Here is a 25,537-nt window from a genome sequence, read left to right as displayed (position 1 = left end):
CCTTTACAGCACAACCTGAGCCCACCTCACCCTGAGGTGAGTTGTGCAAATTAAGGCTGAAATTATATCAGTGGCTTTTTTTTATTAAAATGGCCCATTTTAACCTCGTAATGATAAAAATAGCCAGACCCTCAAAAGGATATCACTGCACAAAACCTCCTTAAAGTTCCATGTTAAACGAATGGATTTTCAGAAAAGGGTTTTCATTTTTTTCTGTAACAACCTTTTTTCTGATTTTTCAGACTGGTCACTAAATATAAACTAGAATTACTCACCCTCACTCCTGCTATTGTTGGATTTATTCCCATGTTTTTTCTTGGCTCATCAGAGCATATCATAATGTTTGGGGGTAAAACAGAGGCTCTGTCCCCACAAGCTCACAGTACCTTGTACCACTTTTGAACCTTTTTTTTCTTTACTTGACCTTATCCTGAATTTCAAGCCTAGCTTTGCTCAGCTCCTCCTAAGGTGAGATCTTATGCTGGGCTGTGGGCACCTCTGCTTTAACCCACGCAGCGGATCCTTCTGTAGCGACGGTGCTGCAGGAAAGTGGGAAGGTGCTTAAATTTTCACAGCTGATTGGTGGATTGAGGGTGCAAAGCGCCATTTGTGAGTTTCATCTATTCCACTATAAATAAGGACTTGTAAACCAGGGAAAAGCATTGAGCATCAGGTTACTGGACAGCACTGCTACCCAAGAGCCCAGGGCAGAAGGGAAGGAAATGGTGTCTGAGAGTCTGTGGCTGCAGCACGTGAGGCTGCACTGACCTGAAAGAGCCGTGCTGGGAAATCAGCTCCTTCCACAGAAATCCCTGCTGCACACAGCCTGCCACACTCCGGTTACCGTATCTGGAGGAATTTTTTAAGTTTCCAGCAAGTGCATGGGCAGGCTTTGGAATAGTGCCAGGAGATTTTTGTCTCCTTTAGTGCTCGAGGAACCTCGAGAAGTGGTTCCTGAGGCTTGTCCCGCATGTCCTGCAGCTGCCAGCTCCTTCCTGGCAGGCGGTGTTTCCTCCAAAAAACCCCTGTGCTGGGGCACCTCCACTGCCTCTCCCGGCCATAAGTGTGCTTTTGTTCCTGTGCCCTCAACACTTAATACCTTTGTGAGATCAAATGTGCTTTTTTTGACAGCCTGGTGTGTCTTACACAACAAAGGGGTAATACACACCTAAATAAATCTCTGTGGAGTGTGTGCTCACCTTATCTGTGCCTGGCTCTGGACAGAGCCTTGCACAACCAGCACCAGCAGGCTCCACGTGGGTCCTGCTGCCAGTGGGAGCTGCTCCAAAGGGCTCCAGAGGAGAGGGAGATGCCAGCAAGAGCTGTGCCAGCATCGGAAGCTCCCTTCTGCCCCACACCAGTCCGGCAGGCTGCAGCGGAGCACCCACGTGCACCCAACCCAGCGCCCCTCTGAGGGGCTGTTCCACACCTGGTGCCACAGGCTGAGCTCCAGAAATCCTCTCTTAAGGTACCAGTTTATCCTCTGAAGGCACAGCCTCCCCACCCCTCTGCGTGCACAGGGGCATGGAGCCAGAAACACACATAAATTAATACCCAGAGAGGAAAATACTGTGACAGCGAGAGATTTTATTGAAAGAGAAAATGCGAGAGCAACCTTTGTGCCTCAGAGCTCTGCTTCCTGGCTCTGGATGTTAAAAGTGGCCACAGGAACCCCCAAACATCCACCAGCTGAGCAGCATTCCCATCCTAATGCCAGCCAGAGCCTGCTGCCTCCTGCTCAGGCCACAGCACAGGGCAGCAGTGGAGAGAAAGGAAGAGGAGAGCGTGGAGCAGAGCAGGGTTTGCGGTGTGTGCGCTGCCTCAGAGAGGGAGCAGCATCGAGGCTCCTCCCCAGCAGGACCTTCCTAGAGCGGTCTGGCCAGAAAATTCGTCCACCTGGAAGAGGCAGAACAAAAACCACTCAGTTTTCTCATTCAGACTTTCACCAGCTTTTTTTCTGTACCCCAGGTGAGGTTTTCCTGTGGGTCCACACCCAGCAGAGGGAACCTGGGAGCAGCCCATGGGAAATGAGGTTGGCCGGGGTGGTGCGGGGCTGTGGGATCTGCGTGTCCCAGCCCTGGGTGGGCACATTCCCACTCCCCAGGACGCAGCACAGTGGGAAAACTCAATCCTTACATCAGTGATGTCGACTTCAGCGTTCCTGAGGTTGATGTTGAGGACGTTGGGCAGTGGGACTGACACACTGAAGGCATCTGCAAAAACAGGTGTAAGAATCTCATCACAGGGCTCACATCCAGAATGAAGGTAGCAAGGAGAGGGGGAGAGCCCCAAATCCAGCTGAATCTGAGATGAGAGGGGACCCTGACCCTCCATACCTTTAACAGAAGGTACATATACTGCTGTGAGGATCTCCTTGAGCCATTCTGTGAGCGAGGAGGCCTGCAGGGAAGAGAGCAATGGTTATTGGGCCATTATCAGGGTTATCAGTCGAGTTCTTCTCAGTTTGCTATGAAATACAAGAACTAGGAAGCTTCCCTCAGTGAGACACTCCCAGGACTGAGGGTGGATATGCTCTTTGGGTAATTTCTTTTTAATTATTCCTCCCCCATTCCCAGCCCCTCCACTGTGCTGCCAACAAGCGAGGAGAGCTACTCAAGTGTCACTGCTGTAGGGCAGAGGGCAATTGCCCTGGGCCAAGAGAAGCAGAAGGGTGAAAAACTGAAGAAGAATTAGCTTTTGGTTTTCCTTCTCTACACAGAGCCTCTGGCAATCACATCACTCACTGCAGCACCTCGATCCAGGGCATGCACTTACGGTGGGAGCATCAAGGCTCGGGGGGAAACGTGTCAGGTTGATGCTACAAAAGATAAAAACAAGGACGAGTTGGGGTGTGTTGGTGCAGCCTCCTCCAGGCCCTTTCTTGGTCTGGAAGCTTTCTCTCCCTCGTAAAGATGCAGGATTTTAAAATTAGAACAACTGTTTTACAACTCTCTCATCACATCAACCATTCGGCTGGTCTGAGGCTGGGGCTGGGAGGAGGCAGGAAGGCTCCAGCACCCTTGACATCTTTACCATGTCTGTGTCACTGTCCCCCACCAGCCCCGTTTGTCCCCAGGCAGAGCCCCCCCACCCGCAGAGCTGGGCTCTACCTGTCAAGAGCCAGGGAAGTTTGCAGTTTGCCATCAGAGACTGATGGGGTGATGCTCAGAACGACGTCCTGGAAATGGAACAATGAAAGAAATGAGGTTATTCCCCTGCACAGCTCCCAAGACTGAAAAGTGTATTTGTAAATTACCCGTTGTGAGAAAAAACACTTGTCTGTGCCGAGAAGCCACATTATTGTGACAGATGGCATCGTGTATCTCTCTCCCCAGGGTTCACCTTCCTGTCTTTATTTTGTGTTACTCCTGAAACATTTCACTTACGCTTTATGCTTGGTTATGAGCTTGTTTAAAGGGCTGGGCATCAACGTTTTGATGATGCAGTAAATACGAAAGTACAAATGCTGCAGGGCATTTGTAAGGTAGGGCAAGCCAAGGGGATGCCAGCAGTCATCCAGCCTCAGCCATCGCCCTGGGATCGCATCTCATCCCCTGGGAGCTCACTCACCACATCGAGGGAGAACAGGAGCCCCTGGGGGCTCTGCAGGGCAGAACTGATGAACTCGATGGTGGCTTTGAGGGTGACAGTGGCTCTTCCATCCCTCACGGTCACTACTGGCTCTTTGCTCACTCGGACACGCAGCTCCAGGGGCAGAGAGCCAGGGACGACCCGGGTGAGCTGCAGGGGCAGAGGAGGTCAGGGCAAGGGTGGGGTGGGTGATGGGGTTGGAATCAATGCACATGGAGAAGGTGACTGACCTGGGGGATGAACGGGAAAAGGGCAGACATGGTCAGCGAGCTGCCGCTCTGGGGAACCTGTGGGGACAGCACCGGTGACATCGCTGCCCAGGAGGGGCCGTGCAAAACCCGCTCTGGGCTCAGCTGGACCCCACAAACACAAGCAGGCAAAGGTGGGCACCCTTGGGTGACCCAAGAGCAAGCAGCACACTGACCTGGCCTTGCAGAGGGGATCTGCTACCCGTCAGGCTGGTGATGCTGAGGTTGAGGGCTCCCTGCCCCTGGACCTGCTCCAGCAGAGCGCTGAGGGTGTCCTGGGAGAGGCTGAGCCGTGGTGGGCGGCCGGTGGCCAGCTGCAGGCTGGCAGTGAGTGGCAGTCCCTGCGTGGGCATCACTGTGCCAGGCCTGGCATTTTCGGAGAGGAGCTACAGGGGACAGGGCAGGGAGGGCATTGGTGGATTGCAGTGGGCACCCTGCCTGCCTGTGGACCTCGTGGAGAGGCTCACACCAGGCTTGTCAACATTTAAACCGTGATGAGGCTGCTCCAGGCTGCTCTGGCACAGGCAAGGGCTGCATCTGCTGCACCCTCCCCACTGAAACACTGCCACATACCCTGATTGGAAAGACACACTGCTGATATTTTATGCATGATTCTGGTCCCTGTCAATTACCAAACTTTGACAAACCACTTATAAACAGAACATGGCTGTGAGCAGTGACTGCTGCTCCTTTATGAAATGGAACTTTTCTGATTAAAAACTATGAGACTGCTACAATTATGCTTAATTAAATAGTATCAAGCCACTCTTGCTCATGCCACCATGAAAGATTAACAGGCAAAAAATAGAGACCCATCAGTGGCAATAGCAGGGATGTGGCTGGAGCAGCCTGATCAGAACCCTCCTGTGAACACGTGCCTGAAGGCAGCTGAAATCTGAGTAGCCTTTGACATACAGCCACCATGTTCCAATGAACCCCCCAAAGTCAGAGGGTTTGGGGCCAGGGAACAGAGTGGCACTTACATTCAGATCCATCTGGATGGCATCACCACTGAGGATGGAGAAGGAGGGCAGGTCTCCCAGAGCCCCGAGAGGGAGCACCTCTGTGAACACAGGGAAGAAAGATCTTCAGCTGCAATGGCAGGAGATGCTCCCAAATCCCATGGTCCCAAGAGTTAGTGGAAGCAGCAGTAGCTCCTGCTCACAGCATTCCCGGCTAGAAAACAATATTTTGCAGCAAAAATGATGTTTCTAAGAGCAACCATTCCTGCAGTGGGTTTCTGCTGGAAGAGCTGGCTGCTGCTGCTGCTGCTGGGGCAGGAAAACTGAATGTCAGGTTTGAGGTGGGAGTTGTGGTTTTAGAAAATTCCTAAAATATGTGTATTTACCTAATGCAGAAAGCCAAGCAGTGCTGAGAGCAGGATGTCACAGGGAGGAAGGGAACAGGAGGTGTCAACACTTACGGTTCCTGGAGCCGAGCAGCGAGCTCAACACCTTGAGCCTGGCGTTGATGATGTTGCAGCCCTGGGGAAGCAGAGAAGAGTGGTGAGAGGGTCCTGGGACCCACTGCACCAGTGGGTGACATGGCACCAACACAGCCAGTGACAGTGGGCTCTGCTGGCTGCACATGTGGGCAGAGCTGCTGCAGGCAGTGCTGGGGGGGCACATCCCATCACACAGGGCTCAGCATCCCGTGGGTGAGCGGCCCCTCTGAGCCAGCGTGGGTCTCACCTGGGTTAGTGGCTGCTAAAGCAGCACCTGGCTCAGAAATCTGTTTGCCAGCAGGGCCTGGCACAGGTGATGGTGCTGGTGCCTTTCAGCAGGAGGACAGGCTGACCGCCCCGCTGAGCTCACAGCTGTGCAAATATCCACATCCATGGGGCAGCCTGGCCTTCTGCCTGCCCTGCCCGTGCTGCCTGCCCACCAGCGCTGTGCTGCTGGGTCGCATGAAGGTGGCTCTGCAGACTCACCAGATCCTGCAGGATACCTCTAAGGAGGCGTTTCAAAGGTTCATCCAGAACTGGCACTCTGGGTCTGGTAACAGGAAAATAGGAAATAGCAAGTGACAGAGATTACTGCTGGAAAGCAAAGAGGACTTCACACAAGAGAAACGTGAGGCCTCGCTTGCATTGTCCGTACTCAGTGCTGAGCTACTACCATTCCCAAGCCCTCTGAATCCTGCCCAGTGCTTGGCTCCCCACACCCAGAAATGTTTTTCTCTTAGCCCAAATTTTAGAAAAAGATTGACAGCTGGATCACCTTCGAGGCACCAGGCAGAAACCCACTGCCATCAATGACCAACAGCACAAAAGGCACGGGCTGGCCATGGGCCACCCGCTCACAGGGATGTTACCTCACTCCTGATTCATACCTCACGTCGATGTTAATGTCAACAGTCTTGCAGTTCAGAGCGTTCTGGTGAGCCGTCCACGTGTCCTGGAGCACCATGGTCGCATCTACCTCCACCTGCTCGCAGAGTGCCTGGCCCGGCACACTGCCCGGGGGAGGCACAGCAGGCAGCTCAGGACACTTGCTGACCATCTTCTTTCTGAAGAGATGGTGACCCCCTGTCCCAAGCCGTGCCCCTGATGGATGTGCCGTACCTGCTCTCTACCAGCAGCTGAGTGTTGAAGTCCACCTGGTGCCCAAAGCCCGGCAGGGAGCGCAGACTGATTTTGGGGAGGGTGTTGTTCACAATTCTCAGTCTGAATGGTTGCAACAAGGAAAACGCAATGAACAGCACATTTGCACAGCCCTGACCCCTCAGCCCCCAGCACTGCAGCTGTGCTCTTGGGGTCCCCTTCTCCCTGGGTCATCGGGGACCCCACCAGCCAGGAGCAGCTTGTGGCACATAAAAGGCACTCCAGGATGCCAGGCACAGGCAGGAACTGCCAGCAGATGAACCCCCATTTATGAACCCACGCCAGGAGGGGAGGGAGGGGGCCCCGTGTGTGCAGGCTCCAGAACAGGACCTCCTGTCCCCAGCGTGGCTCAGACACACCAGGCTGCTCAGGGACACCATCTCCCACTCTCACTCACCCAATGAGTTCTTCACCATTTCTACCGAGGAGGCTGCCAACGAGACCGTTTTTGCCAAGGAGACCGTTTTTGCCGATGAGAAGCTCAAGGATGGTGTCAAGGAGAGTATTAACAAGGCCGTCTTTGCCAAGGAGACCATCAATGACACCGCCTTTGCCAAGGACACCACCGAGGACACCGTCTTGGTCAAGGAGACCACCAAGGAGACCATCTCCACCAAGGAGACCTCCAACAGCACCATCTGGACCAAGGAGGCCACCAAGGAGACCATCTCCACCAAGGAGACCTCCAACAGCACCATCTGGACCAAGGAGGCCACCAAGGAGACCATCTCCACCAAGGAGACCATCTCCACCAAGGAGACCTCCAACAGCACCATCTGGACCAAGGAGGCCACCAAGGAGACCATCTCCACCAAGGAGACCTCCAACAGCACCATCTGGACCAAGGAGGCCACCAAGGAGACCTTCTCCACCAAGGAGACCACTAGCAACTCCATCTTTGCCAAGGAGACTGCCTACAGGACCATCTTTTCCAAGGAGATTGCCAACAGGACCGTTTTTGCCAAGGAGACCACCAATGGCTCCATTCTTGCCAAGGAGACCGCCGAGCAGATTGCCGCCAAGGAGACCACTTGGAGCTCTCTGAGGAACACCTTTGGCTGGTGAATCTCCAAAACCTGAAGAGCAGGATGAGAGGTCACTGTGAGCTATGTAGATTCAGCACACAAGGTGTGCCAGCCTGGCTCTTCCTTCCCTTCCCGTCCCTCTTCATACAAAAGAGGTGATGGCACCAGCCACTGTAAAGTATCTGAAGTGCAATTTCCAAAGTGCTTTATAAATGCAAATTACCAGCACTGCCACTACTGCTGGGCAGATCTGGACCAGCTTCTGATTTTCTGAGCATGGTCAAGAAACAAAAAGAGAAAAACTGGCCTCAAAAGAAGGATAAATCCTGTGTTTTACCTACACTTACTATTCCTATCTGCTCCGGCAGGCAAGAATGGGATTCCAAGTCCTTGTGAAGGCATCAGCAGGCTGTTGAGGAGGACAACAGTCCACAACAACGACATCTTCGGTCTTGATATCTGTGGAAAGTGTTTGCCATGAGTGCAGTGCTGGGAGAGTGAGCACCAGCCCACGGAAGGAGGAAAGAAAAGGGAGGGAGGGAGGAGAAAGGAGGGAAGAAGGAGAAAGAAGGAATGCCTGCCAGGGAAGAAAAAACTGGGGAGGAGGTTGCTGGCACGTCTCCTGCCTCCTCATCACACTGGTGATGATGGGCAGCAACCCTCCTGGTGGTGCCTTCCTGCAGGAGGAACCAGAATGTCAACACCAGTTACTCCAAAGACCGATGGCCAGAGCAGCCAAGGGTAAGGCGAAGGGTTGTTGGGATGTTCCTGCTGTGACCCCCCCCCAGCACTGGTGAGCAGTGGCACAACTGAGCTGTGTGACCTCGGACATATCCATTCTGGATGGAGATTTCTCCAAGAAACAAATCCTGCATGCCACAGAATGGGAGAACAAGGCATTTGTGACGACAAGATTGTCTCTAGAAGAAAAACAACAACATCTGCAGAGCACAAATGCACTGACATATCTAGCAAGGAGAGAACCTCCAGGGTGAGTGTCATGATTTCTTCACAAACATCAGATTCTGAGGCTTCCCTCTGCATGGAAACACCTGACAGTATTGTAAGAGAGAGAAAGCAAACTTTAACATTTCAGGGTCATTGAAATATTTCTGTGGGACCTACAACTTGAAGTAGCTTCTTTTTTCTTTTTTAAAGAACCAAAATGGACTTCATTGCTCCAAACCTATTTAAATGTAAATAACTCATCAAAAGGGGATCAAAACAAGTGTGAGAGGTCTAACTCACCTTAGCTAGAAATCTACGGCAGATAATCGAGTTATACCAAAGATAATTTAAGTGATAATTGTTTATGAAAACCCTGAAATACCCTTTCTTCTGCAAGGACTGCAAATCCAACGAGCAGGCACATCTCTTCTGGAGAAACTTGCACTGAAAGGCACCATTTATTTCTCAGAGCATAATTCAGGCAAGCAGCAAGCAAGAATAACAATTTTTGTTAAAAGGCCAACCAACACTCCCAAAGGAGCACTGAGGGTTTGCAGAGGCAGAAGCAAGGAGCACGCTTTTTGAGGAATAAGTTTGCTCTTACCTGACCAAGCTCTCTCTCCAGCCAATGTCGCTGTCTTCTGAAGATCACCGGGATCCGGGACCTTCATATATAGAGCTTCAGAGCAGGAAAATGGGAGGCGATGTCATTTGGGACATCCAAAATAATTGGTGGGGAGCAAAACAAACAAGGTCTTGTTTCTGGTGACTTCCACTGCAAATATTTCCTTGGAGATGTTAGGAGTTAGGTAAAGCATTGAGCAACGACCGGTAGGTGCAGACTCAGCCAGCTCCGGGTGCCTGGTTTGGTACATCACCCTTTCAGCCTGTCAAGATGCGGACGTGGCTGAGATGTCATGCCCTGATAAAATACCTTTCTTTCTTTTTTCTTTTTCTTCCTTAAATAAAATGGATGTTCTGGCTTTAAAAGTGTGTCAAAACACTGGCCACCCCTGACTGCTCAGACTTCTGCCGTTCTCAGGGCTGCAGTAAGCCCAAGCCCTTGTGTGGGGATGTGCCCACTTTATGATAAATGAAGGACCAGGCAGCACCTTGTCCAGTGTAAAGACAGACTGTGGAGATAGTAATAGAGCCAGGTATTCCCTGTCCAGGCCACCAGGACATGCCCAGCATTCCCATCCAGCTTCCTGATCAGATGTCACGGCCTAACAAGTACCCTGAGCTGGCAGACTCTTTGGAGAGAAACCACCTTAGTGGGAAATGCTGCCCTCATCTAACTGGCATGGAATTGCTTCCAAGTCCATCACCTCTGCTCAGAGTGCTCCATAAGGATGGAGGTGGGATGTGCTTTAGCCAGAGGACACTGTTGAGAGGCTGATGCCATTGGTCTGGAAGCTCCCAGGCCAGAGCTTGTTGGCTTGGGGTCTTTTTGGAGTTCTGGAAGGGATGACAGCTTCCTGTCATACCACCCCATGCAACAGATGTGCTGCAGCTGCCCGAGGTCTTCTGCCTCCTCCCTGCAGCCTTCTCCAGGCCCCTGCTCTGATTGCTGCCAGGAGACACAGAGACACTGCAGCAGATCTTTGGGGCAGGAAAAAGAAACTTTCCTCCATGTGCCCCAGACCAAACGTGGTCCCCGTGCATGGAGCACATGCCGACAAGCACAGCAAAAGCTGTCTGTGCTGACGGGAGAATGCACCAGCTGAGGGGACTGGGGTGAACTCTTCGCTCCCTGATGTCCTCATCGACAACAGGAGAGGATGGCAAGGGCTGCTCCCCAGCTCTGCTGAAAAATAATCCAGAAAAATTGCTTGCTCAGTGTTAATACTTTCTGTAAACTTGGAAATAAATGTTTCCAGCAGATTAGCCAGCTTTGGACACACATTATTTCCAGCTTTGAAAAAATACCTGAGTTAAAGGCCAAGGAAGGGGCGGCAAAGATGTCAAAGCACTGAAGGAGTTGTCACTCTCCCTGCAACCTGATCAGCCAGGACCTCTGGAGCACAAAGCCCGGCTGTCATGGTGAGATCATGACCTTTGATAAGATGGATGAGGGTGTTAACAAGATGGTATTAAGTTATCATCCATCCTGAATCGCTTCATACTCCGGGAGCCACTGTCCAAAACCTGAATGACCATGAAGACGGCCCCGATACTGGTCAGTGCACAGGGAAGGGGCAGGGTGGCAGCTCTGGGAATAGCTCCTGTGCAGTGACCTTTCAGGCATGACAGTAACTTGGCCTCTCCCAGCAGCTGCTGAATGCAGAGGTCTCCGACCATTGGGTATTTTGGAAAAACCAAAGCAGATTCCCATAAAGAGAATGACACGGGGATGTCCAGGTCTCGCTAAAGTGACTTTCAAAGCCCCAGAAACACAAAGCCAAACGGCTGAGTGAGGACAGAAACATGGAGTAAACCAGAACGGATTTGGTCAAAGGGAGAATAGGACTGGTGTGAACAGAAATGTTTGCCTCAGTTCTCTGTGCTTGGATCGCCTGAAATGAAGCTGTCAGGCAAACGGTGAGGGACACATGTTCCCAGGAAGAGTCTGAGACATTGACATTAGCAGGCTCCAGTCAGAGCAGGCTGGGGGAAGCATCCTAGCTATGGCTGGAAAATGAGGTGGATCTGCTCCACTCTCCCATTGATGGCATCAATCAGACGTGGCCTGTGTGCCTGAGGAAACCAAGGTTTGTCCTGCCTTCCCTCTGGGGCTGCTGAGAGACTGGTACATCCCTGCTGCTGAGGGATCAGGGCTTCTGGGTCCGGGTAGGGCTCCAGGGAACAGCGCTGGACAAGGCTCCACATCCACCCCAGCTCACCAGTACCAGTGATGTGCTAGGGTGGCTCAGCAGCAGAGCTGCTCCGTGAAAAATTAACCAGGTGCTCCCTGAGATTCCCACCCTTGAATTCTCTAGGAAAGCTGTGGACAGATATTTGGATTCATCTTTTTGCTCTGCTCAAAGGATTGAGACTCAAACCCTTTAATTTGTTTGTTAGCTAATGCAAGAACAATAAGGGAAATCTGAACCATGCTTGCAGTGACATGAAGAGGGACATCACAAACCCCAGTTTTCACGGTTTTACAGCTCCTTCCTCACTGTTGAGAACTCCCAAGGAGAACGATTCCTTACACATGATGCAGAACAAATCCTTGTGGAGAACAGACGGGGTTCTGGGAGCCTGCCTCCCCAGCAGGCTTTCCTGGAAGCAATTTCCTAAAAACACGACAGTCTTTCCAAAGATATCCTCGATTCAGCGCCAGCATCCTGTCACCAGGAAAAGATGTTCAAATCATGTCAGCTCGATGAAATCAGGATCAAAACTGTTTATTGACTTACTAATGACAAGAAATTATCCAGGAGTCAGTGAGTTACAGACTCAGAATCAATATCAGTGAAGCAGCTGAAAAATAACAACACCAGCCCAAACCTAACTCCTTCCTGGGCACACTCCCCACCCCTCACAGCATGTGCACTCTGGGAGCAGGGGGTCACTTTCTTGCACCCCTGTCTTGTGGGAGGTGTGGATGATGCATCCATAAATGTGATTTATTTAGGGATCAGCTCTTTCGGGACACACAGTGTCTGCCCAGCCACGCCCCGCTGGATCTGACAGTCTCACTATGGAGTCAGGAGGTCTTTTTGTTTCAGCATGTGGAGTCAAACTCTTGGAAAGCCAAAGAAAGGAAGAGACACCCCAGGAAGCCCAGCATCCTGCTGCTCCCTCCCCCATCCATTCCCACTGAGTCCTGGCCACAGAGTCCCCATCCCTCAGGGCCCAGCAACAGTCATGTCCAGCACCAGCACGTTCTGTGGATTTAACAGCAGAAAGCACCTGGGTGGGATTTAACAGCAGATTCTGTGTTTGTGTGAGATGGACTAATGGCACAAAGTCCAGGGGTGGCCCAGGGTACGGCAAAGCCACCGTGGCAACGTCCCTGCCTTGCTCCCAGTGATGTTGTAGGTGCTGCCCAGCAGGTCATACAGGATCCCTGCGAGCAGGAGACACAGTCAGAGACACCTCAGCCACGGTGGGCACTGCCAGCATCTCCAGCATTTCCCTGCCCACCAAAGGACTTTGGGAATGCTCGGAGAGAAAATCAGCAGGGTGGGGAATCTTGGGTGTGTGTATTTTAGTTTAGTCTCTGCTTTTCTCATACTTCCCACATGAGTTAAGCAGATAAATGGATGCTGCAAAGTGGGGAATCTTTTTGCCATTTCAGCTGAGTTTAGGCGTGGTTAAGGGAGATGTGTTGATTTTTGGAGATTTCAGAAAGGCAAAGAACTGTGACAGTTTGATTCTGAGGACAGGAACAATGTTCCAGGAGGCTTCAGAGGAGCTGTCTGCATCCTTTGCAGTGCTCTGTCCGTGCAGGCAGCTCCCTCCTGCCTCTGAAGGACTGGGCAGACAGAGCCCGGCTGGAGGCACTGCCCGACATTCCCCCCTCCATGTCCACTGCAAGGGAATGGCTGGCAAGTGACTGTCCCAGCAGAACCCCTGGCAGTCCTGGGGACAGGAGGAATGTGCCAGGTTCCCACCCCACATGTGCCACACCCGGGAGAGTTACTGGTGGCCAAAACACTCCCATGAATGCACATTGTACGCTGGGAGCAGGGATCACTTCTGGGTATTTGTGCCTGTGGAAAAACGGCGTAGGAGGCTGATTTATCATTTATTATTCATTGAAATATTATTCCTTGAAATAACATTCTCGTTTTCAGGATGCACTTCTGGTGGGAGCAGCGCTTTGAGGCTGCCAGACCAGTGCAGATCCCACCCACAAACATCAGGAGCCTCCACCGCTGGTCACACAAACCAGCCTCAGTTTTCTCTGTCCCTGGCTGAACTGGGTTATTCTGGATTAAACCTGTCTTAAACTGAGCAAAGAGCAGGGCCAGATCCCCACAGGTATCTGACTGAAATGGACTGACGTTACGAGGTGTTTGGGAGCTGCAGGTCCGCCCTTTGACAGCCTTTGGGAATCAGGGGCTCAACCCCAAGGGCAGCTCTGTCCGAGCATCACATCCCTACCTGCCAGGCTGGGACAAGGAGGGTTCCAGCAGCACCAGTGCATTTGCTGCACCAACCCAGGAATGGCTGGAAATGCTGCTTTTCACCAGACTGAAAGCTCCTTTGTGTGGCAAAACTGTGAAATCTGTTACAGTGCGCTGAGAAGAAGGAGGAGGCGGAGGAGGCGGAGGAGGAAAAGGAGGAGAGGGAGGAGATGATCGCAGGGAAACAAGGATGGGAGGAGGATGGGACTTACCAGAGCTGGCAGCACTTTCTGAAGGGTGCTCTGAAGGACCTTGCTCACACTGGGCAAGGAGAACGTGTCACCCTCAGAGCCCTCATGCACCCAGCAATAATTATTTATTGAAGATCAAAAGGTGGGAAAGTCACTCGCTAAAGAAATTGATCTGGTACGGATTAGGGCAAAATTTGCCTCGTGTCTAATAAAATGTGTTTTCTCTCTTTGCAAACCTTTTCTCAAGAATGCCATCTTCTGGTTTTAAATGAAGCTGAAGCTTTTCATCCCTAGAAGAAGCTCTGACAGTCTGGGAGTACAAAGCAGAAAAATATGCACATTTCATGGAATAGCACAACTAGACCTGGTCTGAATTTGTCCACAGAGCCTTTGTTTAGTGGGGAAAAACGAACTGCAAAAAGTATTTGTGTGCTGTAGAAATCCAAACCTGAAGACTGAAACATCTAACAGTGCTGTTACCTGCCCCTGAGGAATTGTCAGTCCTGGCAAAGCAGCGATGAGTCCTCTGGGATTTACCTGCTGGAGGATTGGTTCTGACACTGACACAGGTGATGTGGGAGTTCCTGGGGCTGAACCTCGGGGTGCCCATGGTGTTGTGCCCCAGCCCCCCTCAGACCATGAGGTTTGCAACCAGAGTGATTTCCATGTTTCCTTCTGCAAAGTTTGGTGAGCCCAGGATGAACCCCAGGGATGAGTGAGCACCCCAGGTCCCCCAGCCGTGCTCCCCGTGGGCACTGGCTCCCATTAACCTCTTCCCAGTGATTCCCATTTGGACTAAGCCATGAAGAGCCTGAGACAGGGGAGAACACCAGAAAGATCACCAGGGAGCAGAAACTTTTCACCTTCAGCCTGAAGGAAAGACAGAGGAAAAGAGCTGGGTAAAGGGGAACAGTCACAACCTGATGCCTGGGATTTGGTGCTTACAGCAAAGTCACCTTTTGCTGATATTCTCATTACTTTTTTCTTCCCCTTCATGTTCAAACTTTCCATTTAAATCTACTTTTAAATTTAGAAACACGTTTCTTCCCTGTGAAAAATCACATTGTCTAATTTTGGAAAAAATCAGGAAAAAATTGGTTTGGCATTCAAAACGTCTCCATGCCCCCATCCAGCATGGATCTGGGGGATGGAGGGCTGGCTCTGGTCCCCCAGAAATTCAGGGGTTCCACTGGGACATCGTGGACAAAAGCTGGGCAGCCCCTCACACTGCAGAGCTCCGACACCTGCCCCTGACGGTGCTGAGGCAGGAGCTGATGCGCTTTGTTGCCTTTAAGTTACAGTTTCTCCGTGTGTTTGTAGACACAACCATGCAGAAAATCACCGGCTTTAATATCCCACTTGTTAGCAGGGAGTGATTCGTGGCTGCCTCCGGGCTGACACTTCCCAACCTCCCACTTTTATTCGCTCGTCCCCGGTTCCGGGCTCTCAGCGCGAGGCTGCAGCTTATCACTCACCCCGAGACTTTTCACGGGCTTGGTGTTGGGCTTTTATTTCACAGCTTCCTCTGCCATTTTCTGCAGAACATCGCTCCCATTTGCAGCAGCTGAGACCGCTGGAGAATTTGCAGAAAACGAGGAGTTCAGCACAAAGCCCCCAGGGAGGAGCCTGTGCTGGAGGGCGAGGGGTTGCAGCCCTACCACTGCATCGTATCAAACATCTCCATTAATATATCCCATCCCAACACAGCCAGGACCCCTGCTGATCCTCTGCAGGGTCAGTCTATAAAACCTGACCGAGAAAGAGAACCGAAAGGATTAAAGGGCAGGGTGATACTGTTGTGTGAGCTGGTCGCTGAGCGTTTCCAACATCGTCAATACAAATAATTTCACCAATAAAGCTGAGAGTCTGGGTGAGCTCTCAGCCTCGGGTCCCAAATGAGAGCTCCCAGCCAAGAGAGACTTGTGCACCAAGCCTCAAAGAAAATTCTCATCTGCTTAATTACCTGGTAAAGACAGAAGTGGGAGCAAGAAGAAACCTAAGATGGGCAGTGGTAAATTCTGCTCTTGGAGACACACAGGTCTCAATAACGTTCTTACTGATTTCAGGCAGGGATAGAGTGAGGATGAGAAGAACCTGGGCTCCTCAGCCCAACCCTGTCCTAATCCCACCATTAGATCCACACATCCCACCAGACTGCAAACAGGCTGCACAGAACCCTCCTCCAGCCTGCTGCTGCCCCTTTGGCCGCCCCTTAGACTTGTGGCCACCGCTGTGTCCTTCCCCATGCCCTCCTGGGTGCCCCACCCAGCAGGACCCAGCTCTGGGAGCTCAGCCTGGTGAGGTAATGCAGCACAAAGTAATTTATTTCCTCTCTTCGTTTCTGTATAAAACTTGTCATGAGGTTTAATCCGTCATTACCTCCCTCCCAGAGCTGTGCTCGGTGGCCCGCTGCTAAGCCCAGACAAGGAGATTTACATCTTATCTAACAGGAGTGTAAGATTTATGGATAACTCCTGACAAGGAGCACATCATGCCAGAAAGACACTTTTGTGCCAGTAACTTGATCAGTCATTATGCTGTGAGTTGACATCTAATTAAGCCTCCACAGGCACCATCGGGTCCAGAACAGCTCTTCAGGAGGAGAAAATCCACCTCTAAGCACCGTGGTGGCAGCTTATCCCCAACCCTTGCACTGCTGGGAGAGATAATAACGCTCCCCAGAAAATCCCCAATCTCAGGGAGAGCTGGAGATACCGCCTGCGCTGGAAAAAGGAATCACAGGGGCAAATTCCCAACTGCTGCTCTAAAACACAGCAAAGACTCATTTCTCAGAGATTTCCTGGGCTGTGTCCATGTCCCCACCAAAGTCAGACCCCACAAAACACCTCCCATGGCCGCAGGGGACTCATCTGAGGGTTACAACCTTCTCGACGGATTTACTTTTCTGAACACATTTCTTGCCTCTCAATGGGCTGCCTGCCTCAGCGTGGAAGCATAAATCCTGCTCTCCCTTGGCAGGCTGCTCGATCTTCACGTTTTCTCTTGACACCGCGTCCAGGATGCCTTCGATGGAGATGCACAGCGTGGCTGGAATGCTGCTGTTCTTGGCATTCCCCTGTCGTGCTGAGCAGGAAGGTAACACAGTGCTGGGGAGAGCCAAAGGGCTCTGAACGTGTCAAGATGCACCTGGAACCAGCGGCCGGTGCCTCACGTCACCGATGCACAAAGGACAATGGCTGCTGCCCAGGCTGCAGGTGTTTCAACAAGCCCTCACCCCACTGCCAAGGCAGTCAGAGCAAAATGGGCAACTCAACCCTCTCTGGGAGACCTGCTGAGGTCACGGGACTGGGGAGGGATGGGGGGAGTCAGAACACGAAGGGGAACTGGAAAGGCCATGCAGGGTGTGTGTGCGTGTGTGTGGTGTCTTCAGGTGGTCCATGCTCTGTCCTCCAGGCCAAAAGGAAGCCAGAAGAACATGATGGACATCAAGCACAGGAAGGAGAGGAACTCCTATTCTCTCCCAAGAAGGGTTTCACTGTTTGTAGAGATATTATCCAAGAAAGTGGGTGACACTGACTGTATTTTCAGCCAATTGCAATAAATATTGCCAGTGGCTTTTGATAGGGCTTAAGAGAGGAAGGGATTATTGCACACGGGCCATTTCAGATCTTCTGTCTGGCCTAAAACTCACTGAACCCAATAGAAACACTTCTGTTACCTTCAAAAGACTTACCCAGCCCTAATGGAAGCAGAGAATGTCCTTAATAAATTGCCAGGATCTCCCTCAGGTCATGTCCTTCTCCTCCCTTCTGGTCTGTTCTGAGCTGTTAGCTGGGAGAGTGACACAAACCCCAGCAGCCTCTTATAGAATCCTGGAATAGTCTGGGCTGGAAGGGACCTTAAAGTTCATGCCATTCCAAACCCCTGCCATGGGCAGGGACACTTTCCCCCAGACTTTTCCAAGTCCCATCCAGCCTGACCATGAACACTTCCAGAGATGGGGCAGCCACAGCTTCTCTGGGCAGCCTGTACCACAGCCTCACCACCCGAACAGGGAAGAATTTCCTCCTAACCTCTGCCATAACCCTGCACTCTTCCAGTGTAAACCCATTGCCGCTGGTCCTGTCATTCCATGACCTCATCACAAGTCCCTCTGCAGCTCACTTGGAGTCCCTTTAGGCACTGGAAGGGGCTCAGAGGTTTCCCTGCAGCCTTCTCTTCCCCAGGCTGAGCAACCCGAGCTCTCTCAGTGTGTCCACAGCAGAGGTGGGCACAGAGGCGCTGCCCCTGTGGTGTTCAGAAGAAAGGGTGGCTGCAGAGCAAAAAATCCACATTTGCTTTCTAACAGTGTTTGATTTCTTGGCACCCTCCACCCAGAGGCCTTTCTTTGTGCTCCTCAGGAACACCACAGTGGAGACAAGCTGCCCCGGCACCTGCTGTTCAATCCTTCACCCCGCCAGGTCAACGGCCAAAGTAATCAATTCCACGGGGAAACAATAAAAATGGTACAGAAAACAAAGTGTCCCCCCAGTGTCCTGGTTCCCAGCCCTCTTTGCCAATTCCTGCCCCCTCAGCTTTGGTTGGGAGGATATATAAAACCAGCAGAATTCCTCAGTGTGGCCACAGCAAGACACAGACTGAGTCAGAAGAATGGGAAGACCGGCCAGGAGAGGTAAAGATGCTTTTGCAAACTGAATACCTTAATACAGGCGTTGCTCCTGCTTTTGTGTGTCTCCATCAGGGTCAGCACTCACCAGAAGGGATGTTTTCTGCAAAGACTGAGATAAATATGTATGTTTTCTGCAGGTTAAACTTTCTGAATTACTTGTTTTGGTAACATTATAAGAGCATTACAGACATTATAAATGATTCCCATATGTTTTTCAGAGACAGATAACACTTTCACCTTTTCATTTGACTTTATAACTCCTCCATAACTCCCATTCCTCCCTCTATTAATTTTAGCTCCTGTTTATTTGCGGTTTTAATGCCAGTTGTGGCCATTCTGTGCTCCTCAGTAAGTGAGACATGGCTGCAGGCACTCTTCTAGCTCGCAAGATTGCAGAGGCTCTTCAAGGCTGAGCCTTCTGTCAGTGCTTTTAAGACGCCACACGAGAGCTGTGGGTTGTTACTGACCAAAGCTGACAAGCTCCACACTGCAGCCCCAGTCAAGGAGCAGACCTGTGGCTCCGTGCCTCAGTGGCCAGGCAAGGGCCACGTTGTTCTGACCAGGCTGCTGTGGGTGCCTTCTTCCTCCCCCTCCTCTCCTTCTTCTCCTTCCTCGTCCTCCCCCTCCAGGTGCCGGCACGGCGATGCTCCGCACCCTGAGCCTCCTCCTGGTCCTCCTGCTCCCAGCTCACAGCACCAGGTCACCCGACTGCGGCGGCATCCTCACCCCCTCTGGGCTGAGATACCGTAAGTGCAGACCCACGCTGCCATGCCAGCAGCAGGGAGAGGAGCAGTGACATCTCCACTCTGGTGGCACCAGAATCTCGTGCCACTGCTCAGCTTACCTGCCTCACCCCCGCCCATTGCTAGCAGCAGGGGGCTAGGAGGGGGTGGAAATGGGTTTCAGTCTGTCCATCAGGACACAAGCTCCAGAGGCTCTCGTAAAACATCTGCCATTTCACAGTTGCTGAAGTTTCAAAGCCACACGCAGAGTCAGTCCTCAGGAAAGACCTCATGGCCCCGCCAGCCCCGGACCCATCTCCCACCTCCCCAAGCAGGTGAGTTGTCCTCTCTTGCCCAGGCTTTGCTGCCATACCCCTGGTTCACACTGGTGTTTGAATATTGTCTCAAAGGCACTTTGCCAGCGAGAACAAAAATCCTCCTGGCAGACCAGGAGGTTTAGAGTGAGGTCCTGGCTCCTTTCTCGGTGTCCAGCCTTAGCAGAGCCCATGCTCTTCTCAGGGTGTGGGTTTATCCGTGCAGATCTCGTGAACTTTTGGGGTTTCTCAGGGTCAATGCTGGTCTCCCAACACCTTCCTTTCTGCTCTAGCAGGAGCCGAATTATCTCCGTCAAAGTTGACAAGTTTTCCCTGAGCCTGATCCCTGACACCGGGATGCGGCTGAGCATCGAGGTGGATCTTGGCATCGCATCTGCCCCGTGAGTGCCGGCGCTGCCGGGCTGGAACCAGCCCAAGCTCCTGGCTGAAGTGACAAGGCACCTGCAGGAGCAAGGCTGGCCTGGGGGGAGTGTGGCCAGGAGCACCCCCCAGCTCCAACCTCCTCCTCTCCTCCCCGGCACAGCTCAGCCACCAAGGAGATGAGGCTGTCCATCCTGGCTGACCTCCACGTGGAGATGAACCCCGAAGGGAACCTGGAGCTGGTGACCTCTGACTGCAAACCCACCCTGGAGGAGGTGCAGAGCACCGAGGAGATGGACAGGTCAGCCCCACAGCTTTCCTCCTTGTGGTATTTGGGTAATGGGTGAAGGAGGAAACTGAGGCACAGGTGTTTCTAGGCAGGAAGGCGATTGGGTTGAGGTTTTCTCACAGCCCTCAAAGCTAACAAAGGTCAACACTGAAACTTCATCTTCATGTGAGGAATTTTGCACTACTTTTAGAGTGGTTTCCCCATCTTGAGGGAGTTTCAGTCTGCCACAAGGGAGTGGTACTTTTAGAGTTGTGCAGCTCGAATGCTTTCAATGCAAGTCCAGTGGCAATTCTCCAGTGGTTTGGGATTCTGAATCGTAATCATACATTAACAGATGATAGAAAGCAATGGTAGTTCTGTCTTGGTGCTTTTTGGGTCAGATAAGACACTCACCCACCTTTGGCTGACCTGGTTTTCTCCTGACTTCTGTTCTGTGGTTTTTACTCAGCAAGTCCTCAGGATCGGACGTGGACAAGCAGATCAACGTTGAAAAAGTAAGATGAAGTTTATAAAAGCATAAGACTGTAAGAATTCGAGCACTTTATGCCTGCCTGGTGCTTTTCCAGATTTCCCTGACAGCTCTGTGCTCACTGGACACTGCCATCATCCCCTGGCTCCTTCTACCAGCCAATGGCACCAGTCACCTCAGAGGCTTTCCAGGGACACCCAGTGCCAACAGACCCTCATGTTCATCTGGCACCTCTCTTTTTGTTCTTCACCCCGTAGATTTGCCTGGAAGTCTCCAAACTGCTGCTTTTCCCAAATGAACGGCTGATGTCTCTGGCAGGTGGGCAGCTGGCTTTCAGTCCCATTATGGACTGAGGGTTTCAAGGAGCATTTTGGAGCAGATTTTGAGGTGGGACAAATTCCTACCCTGCAGCAGCAGAGGCTCTGCTGCCATCATCTCCCTGGGGACCTGCTCTCTCTTCCCAGCCCTTCCCTTGTCTTTTGTATTCTGGAAACCCAGACACTTCCCAGAGCCTGTCACTCCTTCCCTCCTCTTCCTGAGCATCCCTCTACTCCATTTGCAGCTCCATTCCCCATCACACCAAACTGCCAAGTCCAGTACCTGCCCCTGGCTGCCCCCATGTACTCTGAACAGGGAATCATCATCTCTTTGCAAGTAAGTCCTCAATTTCCAGCTCTTACAGCCCCGCTGCAGTCCTTGGAAGAGCTGCTTCCCCCGAGTGCTACAGCCCTGAGACACTTGAAATTCATTTTCTCTTTGCCTGTGTCCCTGCAGACAACTTTCCAAGTGTCAGGGACAGTGATCCCCCTGCCAGTCAGCCCTGTGCCTTTCAGCATGCCTGGGCCAGCGAGCTCCAGCCCTTCCCACCTCATCCTGGCCTTCTCCGAGCACTTCTACACCAGCTTATTCTCTGCCTTGGAAGAGTCTGGAGCCCTCAACGTGAGTCTCCTGGTGAGTGGAGCAAGGGAGAAAGGAAGGAGTGGGAGATGCACACTTGGAGGGACGGTCGTGCCCTGGGAATGTCTTGGAGGAGCCACAAGCCCTACACAGAAATGAGAATGTGTCCAAGCACCTGCAGGAGTCACAGCTCCTCACCCCCAAGCTCCTAAAAATATTCCTGATCTAATGGAGCATGGAGAGTTTGCCATGAGGAGTAACCTGCACACTGCTCCTGGCATGGGCTGGTGTGAGGAGGTCTCCTGCTCGTCCCCAGAGGTGGAATGGTGCTCATCAGAGGGGCTGCGTGGCCACACAGGACATGAGCCCTGGAGCAGCAGCCCCGGGCAACCATGGGTCTGATCACGAGCTGTGCTTTGTGTTTCAGAGCTCGCTGACCACTGCCACCTTGGCTGAGAGGATCACTCAGGTGTGTTGCTGTCACTGTAAGCCCAAGAGGCACAACCCCAACTGGGGCAGGGCTCCCCAGCCCTGGGCTGCCCTGCCCAGAAACAACCCCGCTCCCCGGGCAGATGGGCTCCCTCTTCCAAGAGGACCTACCAGTGGTGCTTCAAGCCGTGACCCGGAGCTCTCCTCACGTGGTGCTGGAGGAAGACAAAGCAATCGTGGAGCTTTTCCTCACTGCCCAGATCGGAACAGGATCGCCCCTCTTCCAGAGCTTCCTGAGCGTGAACGTGGTGAGTGTGGAAGTGTGCCCAGCTTGGGAGGCCTGTGCTGCCCACGGGCTCTGCCCTTCCCTCGGAGCCCTGGCCCCACTGCAGCCGCTGCAGGGACCCATTCGGCCTTTTCCATCACGCTGCTCCCGGGCTCCGGCAGCGATTGCCCGTGTGGCACCGTGGAGGACGCGGGCAGCGCATTGCAGGAGGCAGCACATCGTGGGTTTGTCACAGCCCACGAAGCCAAAGTGGGGCTGTTTCCTCACCGCCCTCTGTTCCCCTCGCAGGATGTGACTGCCAGGCTCCACCTCAGCGTTGCCGACACGAGGATGATCATCTCCGTGGCAGCCATAGAGTAATGACCCCGTCTGCAGGAGGGGTGGAGGGGACACGTCCCAGGCACAGCGGGGAGAGGAGAGGCAAAGAGATCTGGGGAGGGCTTTAGATTTTAGTTTGGGCGTTGCAGACGTAGCTTCCACCCCAGGGAGACAGTGATATTCCAGAAATGTGGCTAGGGAGAAAACTGGGAACTGCAGCTTCCACATTCCCCCAAGGGCCCCGAGCCCAGACAGGGAACTTGGGGGAACGGGGAAATGCTTAGTGCAGCTCAGCACCAGCAGCTCCTCTGCTGCTCTTTGCTTTCCAGGGATATCGAGCTCAGCCTGGCCACCTCTGATGTGGGTCCTATACTGGTAGGTACCTCCAGCTGGGGCCACTCCTGGTTCCATCCTCTCACAGCCTGCTCCCCCTCGGCCATCCTGGGCAGTCGGTGAAATATGGAAATGCTGACTTTGGGTGCCTGCTGCACCTGGTGGGAGGGAGAGTCCTCGTGGGATGGGAAGAGGTGCAATGAGCATCAGGGCCCTCTCACAGGTCTCTGCCCCTCTCCTCCTGCTTTAGCCCCACACCATGAGCTGACCCTGACTTCCCCCACAGGCTGCCTTGCTGGAGGAGCTGTTCCTGCCCACAATCCGTGAGGAGGTGCCAGCCCAGATAAACGGTGAGGACACGGGAGCTCTGTGGGTGCTGCCACGTGGGATGCTCCACATGGACCCACCTGGCAACTTTCCCTCTTTCTCTTTCTCAGCGGTCCTGAGGCAAGGTGTTTTCCTGCCCCACATTGCCAGTTTCACTTACAGGGATGTCAACGTCACAATCCACAAGGTAAGAAATAAGACATTTAAATTGCTCCCTGCTGTGCTTGGTTTAAAGGAAGCCTGGGAGCAATGCTAACCTCGAAGCTCCAGAATAAATCAGAGCCTGATCCTCCAGCCCTGGTAACTTGCAGGACCAAGTTCCACTGCCTTAAATGGGCCGAGCCCCTCTTTATCCCCACGGACACAGGCAGTGGTTTGAGCCGTGGGTGGTGGTGGTGAAGCCCTGTGGGGGCTGATGGAGCCCCACAGGCACCGTGCTCAGTCCTCCTTCCTTCCTTCCTTCCCTGCTCAGGATTATGTCTTGATCCCCTGCAACCTCCAGCTGGAGGCAAGGACTGGAGAGAAAAGCACCTGGGAGTGAAGTATGGAGTAAAACAGTGGCTGAGTCGTTCAGTTGACTCTCACATCACACTCCGTGGTTTGCCGCTGCTTGAAATGTTGAAAATCTTCTTTCTTGACTCACTAAAACATCCTGGTTTTATATTCTGGATGATAATGGTGTTGCACTAGCACCTTTCTCTTCCAGCCCTGCTCCTGGTAGTTGTGGGTTTTTTTGGTTTTGTTTTGTTTTGTTTTGTTTTGTTTTTTGCACAGAGAATGTACTGTAATGACGTTCTGTGCTTTAATTAAATATTTCTCTTTAATTCTGCATTTGCTGGTGTGGCTATTGACATTTTTCCCCCCTCAACAATTTGTACCTATAAACAGATGAATTTTGCCCATCATGTCCAGACCCTACATTTAATTAATCCCCCTCATTTACAAGGATGCAAAACAGACTCGTGCCTCTCAGCTGCAGAACAACATAACCCCTACAACGAGAGATCTTTCATCTGCTTTTCCTCCATGTCTCGTGTTACTATGGGAACATTACATCTGGTGAGTTTCCTGGGTCAGAAAGAAGAGGAGGGGGAGGAAATCAGTCTGCAGAATGGTTTCTAATTTTAGACCTGAAGGTAGTTATATTTTCAACACTTTGCTTCTGAGAAAGCTCATCACAGAGAAAATGCTGAATGAGAGCTGACTGCAGGCATCAGACTTGGGATGCTCTTTCCTACTGACCAAACACATCCCCCGTTTGTTCAGGAACATAAAAGGGAAAAAACACCCACAGCAGACACAGGCATCCAAAAAGGGGAGGGTGGGTGGTAAGAGAGCTTCAAAAGCTGCCCCAAGTCACTCAATCACTGGGTGCTGTTGGCAAGGTGAACATGTGCTGATGCCCAGGAGGAGAATCCTCATCCCTGATCATGCAGCTCCCACCTCAGCTCTCCCATGGTGATGCTTCACCTAACACCCCAGCCATGAAACCTTATTAATTACATCTACATCTGCTTTCAGTTGCTACAGCTATGCCCATCATTTCTAGCCTTCGAGGCTGCTGAAAAACACTTCAAAACCTTGTATTTCAAAGGCTCAGAAATAGGAAGGCAAACAAAACAAGCCAGGTTGATTTACTGTGAGGAGTAAAGAACCTTGAAGGTTTATATGCCCAGAGTAGGGACCTGACTAATGACGTTAATGCCTAAGGTTGGCCATAGCAGAAACCGCTCCTAATAAAAGTTTCCTGGTAGAGCTGTAACCATTATTCTTTGACTAATATATGTTAAACCACTTTCCCAAAAGGAATAAGCTACTGTAGTAGCTTAGAAAATATTTCCTGCCAAAGAAAAGATGCATTTCTTTGGCAGGAAATATCCTGGCTCCAAGTTTCACTGCATGACTCTGCCTCTCCAGCACAGGGCTGGAGTCTCAGGAGCTGCACCTGGGAATAGCCACAGGCTTAGAGTGGAGCTGGCTCAAATGAGGGTCTTCTGCTTCTCCCTCCAGTCACCCCATTTACTGAGATCCCCAGCACAGCCAGGGAAAAGGAATGCTGAAAAAATTGTTTGTATTAGTCCCCTTGACGAACACAAAATCCATCACTTTCCTGGGCAGTCATGCAGGCAGAGCTCCCTGGTGACCCCCAGCTTCCCTCACTGCTGGCATATGGAGCAGCAGGCACCAGCCAGATGGTTCAAACCCTGGAGCGGGGGGACCAAGCCCCTTCTCCAGCCCCCACAAAACAGCAGAGGGATGAAGCTTTTGCCAGGGGCATTGCTGGAGCAAGAGCCAGAGAGCTCCAAGAAACGCACAAAGCACCGGCTGCACAGTCAGCCCCTGGCAAACCCTCCTGCTGCTCACCCAGCAAAAGATTTCCCAGACTGCCAAGGTTCCAGTGTTAAGAAAACTTTCCTGAACAGGATTATCGCAGCTCTTAAGCATTCTGGGTTACAGTT

General features: G+C 52.1%; 2 protein-coding genes across 2 annotated transcripts; one reads left to right on the top strand and one right to left on the bottom strand.

Annotated features, from left to right (window-relative positions):
* Nucleotides 1-1,783: 1,783 nt before the first annotated feature.
* LOC120760271 (BPI fold-containing family B member 4-like) lies at nucleotides 1,784-6,615 on the bottom strand. The gene is made up of 14 exons (XM_040080310.1): nucleotides 6,560-6,615; nucleotides 6,403-6,504; nucleotides 6,171-6,293; nucleotides 5,770-5,833; nucleotides 5,263-5,323; nucleotides 4,823-4,902; nucleotides 4,016-4,225; nucleotides 3,822-3,878; nucleotides 3,571-3,741; nucleotides 3,111-3,178; nucleotides 2,776-2,818; nucleotides 2,337-2,400; nucleotides 2,137-2,213; nucleotides 1,784-1,896 (listed from the first exon to the last, which is right to left on the bottom strand). The coding sequence occupies exons 1-14, from the start codon at nucleotides 6,613-6,615 to the stop codon at nucleotides 1,822-1,824; spliced, it is 1,251 nt and encodes a 416-aa protein (XP_039936244.1). The 3' UTR covers nucleotides 1,784-1,821.
* Nucleotides 6,616-18,275: 11,660 nt separating this feature from the next.
* On the top strand, nucleotides 18,276-23,619 carry BPIFB2 (BPI fold containing family B member 2). Its single transcript, XM_040080309.1, has 16 exons — nucleotides 18,276-18,316; nucleotides 18,943-19,059; nucleotides 19,277-19,370; nucleotides 19,646-19,750; nucleotides 19,894-20,031; nucleotides 20,468-20,513; nucleotides 20,746-20,806; nucleotides 21,051-21,142; nucleotides 21,263-21,439; nucleotides 21,813-21,854; nucleotides 21,958-22,122; nucleotides 22,389-22,456; nucleotides 22,748-22,793; nucleotides 23,038-23,101; nucleotides 23,189-23,265; nucleotides 23,551-23,619. The coding sequence occupies exons 1-16, from the start codon at nucleotides 18,295-18,297 to the stop codon at nucleotides 23,617-23,619; spliced, it is 1,383 nt and encodes a 460-aa protein (XP_039936243.1). The 5' UTR covers nucleotides 18,276-18,294.
* Nucleotides 23,620-25,537: the final 1,918 nt, after the last annotated feature.

The sequence above is a fragment of the Hirundo rustica genome, chromosome 16 (genome assembly GCF_015227805.2).
Source record: "Hirundo rustica isolate bHirRus1 chromosome 16, bHirRus1.pri.v3, whole genome shotgun sequence".
In the NCBI taxonomy this organism is placed as follows: domain Eukaryota; kingdom Metazoa; phylum Chordata; class Aves; order Passeriformes; family Hirundinidae; genus Hirundo; species Hirundo rustica.
This window is presented reverse-complemented; position numbering and strand designations above follow the sequence as displayed.